The sequence below is a fragment of the Zeus faber genome (genome assembly GCF_960531495.2).
Source record: "Zeus faber genome assembly, chromosome: 4".
NCBI classification, from domain to species: Eukaryota; Metazoa; Chordata; class Actinopteri; order Zeiformes; family Zeidae; genus Zeus; species Zeus faber.
The window spans coordinates 1,956,503-1,967,500 of record NC_137191.1 but is presented as its reverse complement, the minus strand read 5'-3'; the positions used below and the strand labels follow the sequence as shown (position 1 = coordinate 1,967,500).

Here is a 10,998-nt window from a genome sequence, read left to right as displayed (position 1 = left end):
CTCTCCCTCTCTCTCCATCGCTTGGTGTTTCCTGAGCTGTAACATGAGATGTTCTGCTGAACGACGGCTTTTAAGATAAAAAAAAAAAGTGAATTACGCTCCTGACGAACGTCTGCTGCCTCCCTCCTCCCAAACGGGATGATGAGGAGGACAGACGTGTGGCTCTCTCTCTCCCCCCTCTCTTTCTCCCCTCTCTCTCTCCCCTCTCCCTCTCTCTCCCTCTCTCTCTCTCCCCTCTCTCTCTCTCTCTCCCCTCTCTCGCTCTCTCTCTCTCCCCTCTCTCTCTCTCTCTCTCCCCTCTCTCGCTCTCTCTCTCTCCCCTCTCCCTCTCTCTCCCTCTCTCTCTCTCCCCTCTCTCTCTCTCTCTCCCCTCTCCCTCTCTCTCTCTCTCCCCTCTCTCTCTCTCTCTCCCCTCTCCCTCTCTCTCTCTCTCCCCTCTCCCCGTCTCTCTCCCTCTCTCTCTCTCCTCTCTCTCCCTCCCCTCTCTCTCTCTCTCCCCTCTCTTGCTATCTCTCTCCCCTCTCTCTCTCTCCCTCTCCCTCTCTCTCCCCTCTCTCTTTCTGCCCCCTCTCTCTCCTTTCACTCTCTCTCTCTCCCTCCCTCTCCCTCTCTCTCCCACCATGGATGTATTTTGATGTTTTACACCCATGGAGTACTTGCTCCCTCTTGTGTACTAGCGGATCCCAGTGCTTCAGAGTACTGCGATGACGCCGCGTGTTGTGTATTATCTTCTGCAGTCGGTTCATTCTCGTCGCCGAAACGAATCGAAAGTACAACAGAGCCGATACAAACCCCTTGACAAACGGTCGCCGAGTCGGCTCCGCCGCGCGACGCCTCGTCGGAATCGGTGTTTCGGCGTGAACCGAAATACGCTCTGGCTGAGCGACGGGGCGACCCGCCGGCACCGGACGGTCGACGGTGGCCCGCGGTGACTGAGCTTCCCTGGTGGCTGTTTCCCGCGCAGCCTTCTGGTCCTTCATGTGGTTCGTGGGCTTCTGCTTCCTGACCAACCAGTGGCAGGTGGCCAAGCAGGAGGACAACCCGCTGAGGGAGGGAGCGGACGCCGCCCGGGCCGCCATCACCTTCGCCTTCTTCTCCATCTTCACATGGGTAAGTGCTCTCCCCATACTCCTACATAACTACTGTATACTACCTGCCTGCCTACAGTATGCTACTACCTACCTACAGCATACTACTACCTACAGCATACTACTACCTACAGCATACTACTACCTACAGCATACTGCTACCTACAGCATACTGCTACCTACAGCATACTACTACCTACAGCATACTGCTACCTACAGCATACTACTACCTACAGCATACTGCTACCTACAGCATACTACTACCTACAGCATACTACTACCTATAGTATACTACTACCTACAGTATACTACTAGCTATAGTATACTACTACCTACAGTATACTACTACCTACCTACAGTATACTACAACCTTCCTACCTATACTGCTACCTACAGCATACTACTACCTATAGTATACTACTACCTACAGTATACTACTACCTACCTACAGTATACTACGACCTACCTACCTATACTGCTACCTACAGCATACTACTACCTATAGTATACTACTACCTACAGTATACTACTACCTACCTACAGTATACTACGACCTACCTACCTATACTGCTACCTACAGCATACTATTACCTATAGTATACTACTACCTACAGTAATACTACTACCTTCCTACAGTATACCACTACCTACCTACCTACCTATACTGCTACCTACAGCATACTACTACCTATAGTGTACTACTACCTACAGTATACTACTACCTATAGTATACTACTAGCTATAGTATACTATTATGTACCTACAGTATACTACTACCTACAGATACTACTACCTACCTACAGTATACTACTACCTACCTACAGTATAGTACTACCTACCTTCCTATACTACGACCTACAGTATACTACTACTTATAGTATACTACTAGCTACAGTATACTATTACCTACATACAGTATAATACTACCTACAGATACTACTACCTGCCTACAGTATACTATTACCTACCTTCCTATACTATGACCTACAGTATACTACTACCTATAGTATACTACTACCTACAGTATACTACCTACCTACAGTATAGTACTACCTACCTTCCTATACTACGACCTACAGTATAGTACTACCTATAGTATACTACTACTTACAGTATAGTACTACCTACAGTATACTACTACATACAGTATAGTACTACCTACAGTATAGTACAACCTACAGTATACAACTACCTACAGTATACTACTAGCTAGAGTATACTACTACCTTCCTGCGTTTCACAGAGCTCACTGCAGCTCTTCCTACATTTAGGGTCGAAGGTCAAACTCTCACTTCCTGCCTTGGGGTTTCTGTTTCGTGAACCCAGGCCGTACGTTGTAAAGGAGTCTCTACGGGTCCTTAGAAGCTCTGAATGAGTTTGGTTCTTCAAATATGAAGCCCGTCCTTAACAGTCATTCAGTCCTGTTGAATCTGAATTGTAACCTTTGAATCTATGAAGTTTGTCATTTCAACATTTAAGTGGACGGCTGTGACACAGCTGTGGTAACAGCCTTCACACCTTATTTCACATCATTTCCTTTCAGCTCCATGAACATTTCATTTTAAAAGTTGTGAGCGAGCGTTGCATTTCACTCTCCTACACAAACAGTGGTTACGGTGCCGCGCTGCTCTGGGACGACGCAGCACAGCACAGAGGGAACGGACGTGAAACAGATTTAAACAGAAATGATCTGAAATGACAACACGATGTGTTCTGTGTTCTGTGTGTTCTCTGTGGTGTATGTGTGTGTGTGTGTGTGTTTGTGTGTGTGTGTGTGTGTGTGTGTGTGTGTGTGTGTGTGTGTGTGTGTGTGTGTGTGTGTGTGTGTGTGTGTGTGTGTGTGTGTGTGTGTGTGTGTGTGTGTGGTGTATGTGTGTGTGTGTGTGTGTGGTGTATGTGTGTGTGTGTGTGGTGTGTGTGTGTGTGTGTGTGTGTGTGTGTGGTGTGTGTGTGTGTGTGTGTGTGTGTGTGTGTGTGTGCGCGGTGTGTGTGTGTGTGTGCGCGGTGTGCGCGGTGTGTGTGTGTGTGTGCGCGGTGTGTGTGGTGTGTGGTGTGTGTGCGGTGTGTGTGGTGTGTTTCGGCTTTGTTTTGTTTTTGTTTTTTGTTTTCCTTTCAGGGCGCTCAGACTATGTTTTCCCTGGAGAGATTAAAGAGCGTTTCGTTTGAAGAGGAGTACAACAAGCTGTTCCCCACGCAGCCGCACCTCCCCCTGATTTAACGGCTTCTCCCCGATTTCAGCCATTTTGCCGGATCTCCCCGTGTGTTCGAGAAGCCTCCGTCTCTCTCTCTCTCTCTCTCTCTCTCTCTCTCTCTCTCTCTGTGTCTCTCTCTCTCTGCGTGCCCAGCCCCCCCCCCCCCCCCCCCCGGCTCCTTCCTGGGTCCCATTACCTCCACCCACCGAGTGGCACCCAGTCGCTGGATGTTGTTGAGGGGCCCCTCGGGTGGAAATCAGCTTCTTTATGACGATCTTAACGTGTGACTTCTACTGTAATGGCTCTTTTGGTTTTTTATCCGGTTTAATGATTTTTTTATTTTTTATTTTTTTTCCTGGGGTGGTGCGCTGTCCTCGGAGCGTTGCTGGTTTTTTTTTTTTGTTTTGTTTTGTTTTGTTTTTGCATTTATTTCGTGAACCGGCTCTATAAAAAACTCCATAAATCCTATGAAACCATCTCTGCATCTCTCCCGTTTGTCTTCTCATTGCTCACTCACTGGATTCCGTTCTGTGTTCTGCATGAAACCCGTCACAAGGCTGTTGCCCATTCTGCCGTTGGGACACTTTTTAAAATAAAATAAAATGTATTACATTTAAAATTTTTAAAGCTAATACACTATAACTGTGCGTATAATTATTATTGCCCGCCAGTAGTTTTCACTTCTAGTATGAAACTTGCTTTTTGTTTTGATCCACACAGAGCTGCATCTCCGGCTGGAACTCATGAATTACTGCGGCCTCGCAATTTTGATCTTGTGGCACAAGAGCAAATTTCCAGTATCTATTTATTTAAAGTGGAATTTGAAATATATTCACAGCACACGCAGCGGCTGAGACACACAGCACTCTCATCTAATACCCAGACGTAACCGTCTCTTCACCTCCATCGCTCCCTCAAACCGCCAAATTGTTTCATGGGGCGTCCGATGTTTATATATATTTTTACGACTTCTCCAGTAGTTTTGAAATTTCCCGGCTCAGTCTTTGGCCGCGAAGACGTCCGTACCACCGGAGCCACGACTGTGACTTGTCAAAACCATTGTCAAGGTGATTTAAAAAAAAATAACGACGTATTTCATTGACTATTTAATCACAATTTCAAAATGCCATAATGTGTATACGGACAACACGGACCTTCCATCAAAGCACAAAGTCGGAAAACGATACATACAGTGCAGTGGGATCGTAGATTCGTGGATGTTCACCTTGAGGCTTGAGAGACATTGAGCTCCTGTCGTGGTCGATGGTTTTGCAAACATCCTCATCCCCGAATGGTAAAGAAGTCATTTTGGGGGGAAACTGCTGTTGCTCCTCTCAGCCTCGTCGCGCTGGTTGACTCTTAGCGTTCCAACACCTGTGTGACGCTCTTTCCAACCCCTTGCTGTGTCTTGGTTCTCTCCCTCTCTCTCTTAACCCCTCTCTCTCTCTCTCTCTCTCTCTCTCTCTCTCTCTCTCTCTCTCTCTCTCTCTCTCTCTCTCTCTCTCTCTCTCTCTCTCTCTCTCTCTCTCTCTCTCTCTCCATGTCTCTCTCTCAATCTCTCTCCCTGCTTCTCTCCCTGTGCTTGGAAATGAGCGGTGTTGGTGTTTTTGTTTTAATTTTCAAGCACTAACAAGCACCGGTCTCCTCCGGCCGTTTGCCAAGCCTCCCTGTGCTTTCCAGGCCACTAATCAACCTCTGCTTTTCTTTGTCCTCGTCCTCGTCCTCTTCCTCTTCCTCCTTTCTCCCCGTTCATCCTTCTGCTCCCAACCCTCCGACACCGCCCGATGGAACGCCCCCAACCCTTCCGCTCGCTCCCCCACCTCTCTCTTCACCGCTCGCCCCTCCTCCCCGTCCGAACACCCGTCCGCTTGGGCCCCGTCCGTCCCCGCCAGGCGGGGCAGTCCTTCCTGGGCTTCCAGAGGTACAAGCTGGGGGCCGACTCGGCCCTGTTCTCCCAGGACTACACGGACCCCAGCCAGGATGCGGGCGGAGCCCCCTACACCTCCTTCAGCGGAGGGGACGACCTGGAGAGCCCCGGCGGCGAGGGGCCGGCCAACGGCGACGGGGCCTTCGACGGCACCGGCGGCTACCAGCGCCAGGACTACTGAAGGACGGGGAAGGGGCGAAGCAGGGTGGGGCGGTCGGGGCGGGTGGGACACGTGCGTTAGGGGGGTGGCTAGGAGGGGAGTGCTGCGTCGCCAGGTTGCTCTGGTGGATTCCAACACCGGCGTTTAGTTTGAGCTTTAGTTGAGGGGGACACCTCTGACCACCGCCACGGGGGGGTGAACCAGCTGCATTTTTAGACGTTTGGTTTTTTTGGTCACGAAAGGTCCGGCTCTTTTGCGGCGACCCAGTCGGTACGAAGTCGGACGGACGGTGGGAAGAGTGGGCCTCGGCTCCGACTTTGGGATGGAGCTCCCGTTAGAGTCATTTCCCTCGGTCGACGTATTTATTTTGGGGGAACGCTGCGTTTAAATGAGTCGCCTTTAATTATTTTCTCCACAATCATTTCATTGTCAGCTCTTGTTTTCAGTTTGTGCTTCTCGTTTGCAAATGAAGAGTCGAGACGCGAACTCTAGAGCTGCGACCGTTAGTCGATTAATCGGTTAGTTGCCGACTATTAAATCAATCTATTCAACTATTTTGATGATCGATTAATTGTTTTGAGTCTATTTTTTCTTCATGTATGACGGCAAACGGAATGTCTTTGCGTTGTGGACAAAACAAGACATTTGTTGTGACATTTGTCGTGACCTTGGGCTTCGGGAGACGGCGATCGGCATTTTCTCGGCATTTCCCTTGACACTTTGTGGACAAAAGAACAGATCGATGAATCGTTTGTTGCAGCTCTATTGAACTCGGAACGACTCTCTTGTCGGAGTGACTCCTGACTCCCGAGTCGCTTGAAAGAACTGTTCGCTCTGAACTAACAGTTAGCGAGTCTTACATCACTTTGAATGTGATGGGAAAAAAAACATCACATCCGCAACTACGGTGGATCGGCGCGGGCGACGCCGTAATCCATACCCGGCGACAACCGACCCAACCGGGGCCTTTTTTGGCCAGCGTTTTAAAGTGCTGGGAACAGGCCCACGTCGGCCCTGCTCTTCTTTTTCGGCCGCGTGTGCACGGGCGGGGCGCGAGGTGGCGTGTGTGTGTCATGCGCCCGTGGAATCCACTTTCCCTCGCGCCTTGGTGCTGACTGCCAGGCGGGCAACGCGCACCGCCAGCAGGCGAGCGAGCGAGCCACCGGGCGACGGTGCGGCAAAGGGAGTTCCGCCTTTTTTATTTTTTGGTTCCGTTTTGTTTTTTATGTTTTTCGTCCCGTGACACAAACCGTTGTAAAAGCCCGCCGACAAAGCTGTAGCCGGCGCTGGCAGGCGCGTCTCCCACGGGAGAGTCCCGTCAAACAAAGATTCCACTCCAGACAGTTTAGGGGGAAACCAACGACAGGCTTTTTGTTATTTTTGACAAATCCGCCAGGAAATTTGTGGAAGCCAAAAACGAAGCTTCCGATTAACAATCTGGATAATCATACACAAAAAAGAAACATACAATATTTCTCAAATTTCCGATATAAACTATATCTCTCTATAAATATGTGTAAATCTGTAATTCATTATATAGGGGTTTTAATGAGATGACTTTATTTTGGGGCATTACGCTATGTCTGTAAAAAAAACAAATGAAGTTATTATGTTTTATGAGTCCGTTGAGTGTTGTTGTGACCAGATAGGCAGTAAGGTCACATCATTATTTTTGTTGCTTTCAGAGTGAGGAGATGTTTTTATTTTGGGATAATAATAATAATATTAATAATAATAATGGCTAAGAAAAAAAACACTGCAACAAAAACCAAACTATATCAAAGTTTATATATATATATATATATATATATATATATATATATATATATATTATATATATTATATATATAGAAATGTGTTCTGTTACCCTGTGAATTACAGTAAGAAGCAGCGTTATGGTTAAAAACAATGTGTAAAAATGTATGTTTTTGATGTGCTGAATTTTAACCAATAAAAAGTTCAATAAAATGTGGAAAATACAAATATTTGGCTTTGGGGTTTTGATTTCAAATTCAATTAAAGGGCATTATACGGATCATGTCTTAAATTTCCACTTTGTTGAATGAGGATAATATAAGGTAATGAAAATAATATGAGGATATAATATAATGGAATTATAATACTGGAGTAATGGATTCCTTACATAACAAAAGTCCTATTACTTAACATTCATATTATTGTATGAATCAACAGTGCCTGTGACAGACTTGTACCAGGTGAACTATTTCCCCATTCAATGTTTCCTGCTTTGAATTTGAGGCGATACTCTGCACCGTCTCTCTGAGGTCAGTGATTCTCAAAGTGGAGCGTCCTTCCTCTGCTACAGGGAACTCGACACCAACTGTGTATTCGGAGTCACTCTGAAGATCCTCGGCTTCTGAATAATTCCCCCGTCTAAGGCTACGGCCAGGAGTAAACCAGAGTTTTGAGCCGACGTCTTGGCGACTCTCGCACGTGCGGTAAATGTTGAGTGCTGAGCCCTCCGAGGCACAGATACGTGGGTGGGTGTAAAACACTCGGTTGCAGCTCCGTGGACACCTGAGCTGAAAAGCATTTCACAAAGCGCCGTTACACCTGTAGTTTTCACAGCTGCCAGACAGTGGAGGTTGTAGCCTTTGCTGTAGTAACAGTACCAGAGTAATAGTCATTATCCAGGTGGAGCTCAATGGGCTGAACGTTCTACAAACGCATGGTGGAGGGTTCGATTCCCAACTCGATTCGTCCCATCTAAAACGGCATATCATGACTTCAACTTGAATCCAAGGTTCCACCAGGTGGCGTTCCATCCCTTTTCCACAGTGAAGGAGAGGGGAGACTCCCAGGTGTTTCAGCAGCACAGGAAGCACCGTCTTCAGGTTTAAAGGAGTCTCTGGAAATATTCTGTCCTCCCCCCAGTCTCCCGTCCATTCTGGTACCGGGTGTAAGTGGAGTCACCAGGTAGATCACAGATGCAGTGACAACTCAGATCCGTCCTGGGAGGAGACACGGAGGTCACCTGCACCTGGAGATCTGGATGCGGAAATACAGAAATGTCACTTGCCATAGAGATACTTGATATAACGCACACACACTCGCGCAAACATGATTTTTTCATTTTATTTTTTTACACTTTTTAAATGTTGATATCGATTGAACGGACAAATCCTCCATTTAAAGTTTTACCTGTGACAGTTTATGTGGCTCTGGGTTCACCTGTAAATATTCCTCCTGGCTGGTTTGTTTTGAACCTGCACCTGTACTCAGCAGAGTCACTCAGTCTCAGCGTTGTGATCGTTGGATCGCAATGGTCGTTCCGACAGGAGAAGTCAACAGGATCCCTGCAGTCTGGATCATCCCTCGGTTCGACTGCGTCACCGCGCTCTTCTCTGGTAGACCACAGTGTTTCCTGCGCCTCGGTGGAGACGCCGTTCGCACATTTGGAGAAGTTAAAGCTGCAGGGAATCATCAGCGTCGATCCTGTTGGAGCGTAGACTCTGCTGGGTGTGTCGTCACTTCCCCTTCGTTGTGACTGCACCGCTGTAAAGGAGCACGTCAGCGTCAGAGTTAGTTAACACACTGAGGTTGGTCTGCTGAAATGCATGAAGAAAAACCAAATAAGTGAGAAATCAACATGGGAGGGATGCCAATCTGCTGGGTGGAGGGTGACCGCTAAGACTTGGTCCCGCCTCTGCGAACCAGGTCAACTGTAAATGCTTTGTCTTGAGCGATGAGTAAAGGTGTTAGATTTTAGGGAATAGCCAGCCACATGTCTTGCACTTTTGGAAACGACCATAGGAGGTGGACGGAGGTACCCTCGTCCTGTTCCACCTCCAACGGGTCGGGTCGCCTCTCATCCCAACCTTAAAGAGCCTGGCGGGCGGAGGCGTAGCGAGTGGCTGCCTTGGACTGCAGGACATGCTGCTGGATGTGCTTGGAGGACTCATGGCCCCCACGCCCCCATATTTTAACCACGTACACAAGATTTGGGCACATGAAGCACTGGGTTTTCCGACAGGGGTGGGGGAAAAAAGGGAAAAAAGAATGTCTAGCGGGGTTGCTGGTGCTTTTAAGGTTGAGGTGAAAATTAACTCAGTTGAGTCGGCCTGAACGCTGGGTCCCTGAGGTCGTGGGGACATGGTAAGACCACACTTTGCAAACGCTTGAGTGCCTTTTCATAATCCGCTGAATGAAAACTTCACTTGTCGTGAGGCATCTTTTTGCGCCGGCTGAATGTTGCAGTTTCAGGGGCCTCCGGCACAGAGACACAGACGATGGGGTTCAAGGTCGATGGGGCTTATTGGGGGTTTATTTATCCCATCATGACATATTGTTTCTGCTGTATGCACCATTAACCACGGGTGGAAAGTGACAACCGTTACTTTAAAGTACTTAACTACTGTACTTAGTTACATTTTTCAAGTATCAGTATTAACTAAAGTATATTCAGTCAACACGCATCACTTCTACCATCATCTGTGCTACGGGAAAACATCCCATAACCTATCATACTACAGCATATTTCAACATTCTAATAGTCCCATCATTACATACTGTACTTAAGTACATTTTTCAAGTATCAGTACTAACTAAAGTATATTCAATTTCAATGACTTTTATTCCACAACATTTCAAAGCAAATATTTTCAAGTTTTTCTTCCGCTACATTTCTAATTACTTAGTTACTTTAGTAGTTACATTACCAGTTACTTTCATTTTTTTCTGGATTTATATGTATATCTACTAATTTACAGTACAGTATTTAAAGTACTTTTACTTTTAATACTTTAACTTAATTTAAGAGCTAGGACTTATTTTCTATTTACATATTACTATTACTATTACGTAGAAACGTCATAAGGGTACTTTGGTACTTTTCTTCTACTTCTCCCACCACTGGTAGACTCACTAGAGGATTTACTTTTTTAGGAGGCTCAGGTCTTTTGGAGCCAGAGGGGAAATCCTCCCTCTGTTGTTGTGCTCCACCGTGCGAAGCCCCCTGCGGCACGCAGCCTCGGTCGGGTTCAGTGGCCATCGGGGGGGTTAGGTGTCTGGCTCAAGGACACCTCGGCAAACTAGCCGGGGAGGTGCCAAGGATGGAACCACCGACACCCGTATTTCACTTTCTAATCATCACGTCGTTCCGCAGGCTCCCAAATCTCTGATCACACGTCAAATGTTGCACCGTGTTTAAATGTTGTATTTTGGCTGCGCGTGCAGGTTGTGTGTGTGTGTGATTTATCAACCTTTCACGGCCTGTTGGCCCGGGTGAGCCAAGCCAGAGGGTCGGGTTTAGTTTATTGTCTTTTTTTTCGTTTTCCTGACACTGAGGATGGAATGAAATTAAAAGCTAATACTGAAATATTAAACTTTGCAAATGAGATTAAGGGATGGGATGCATGCGAGGGGCAAGGTGGGATATTTCTATAGTGTGTGTGTGTGTGTGTGTGTGTGTGTGGATTATGAGAAAACAAATCAACAGTTCCATTTCCTAAATGTAAAAAGAAAGGTTTGTTTATAATAATAATAATAATAATAATAATAATAATAATAATAATAATAATGCACATTTTAATACCAGTTGGCATTAACGGTCCTAAACTTGCAATGAAGAAAAAAAATGGGTATTAGACTTCTACTAAGCCTCTGAGGCCG

The 10,998-nt window shown here is 46.7% G+C and overlaps 1 protein-coding gene across 2 annotated transcripts in view; it reads left to right on the top strand.

The window, feature by feature from the left end:
* LOC307229314 (synaptogyrin-1-like) overlaps positions 1-5,388 on the top strand; it is a gene marked incomplete at both ends in the record, with an annotated part of 21,964 nt that extends 16,576 nt beyond the window's left edge. Inside the window, 2 exons of one of the 2 annotated variants that reach the window (XM_079999285.1) lie at positions 965-1,110; positions 5,173-5,388. In XM_079999285.1, the coding sequence (XP_079855411.1) occupies positions 965-1,110; positions 5,173-5,388 (362 nt within the window). Of the gene's footprint in view, positions 1-964; positions 1,111-3,204; positions 3,307-5,172 lie in introns of those variants that run through there. The other variant, XM_079999286.1, reaches the window with a different exon arrangement.
* Between the last annotated feature and the right edge of the window lie 5,610 nt (positions 5,389-10,998).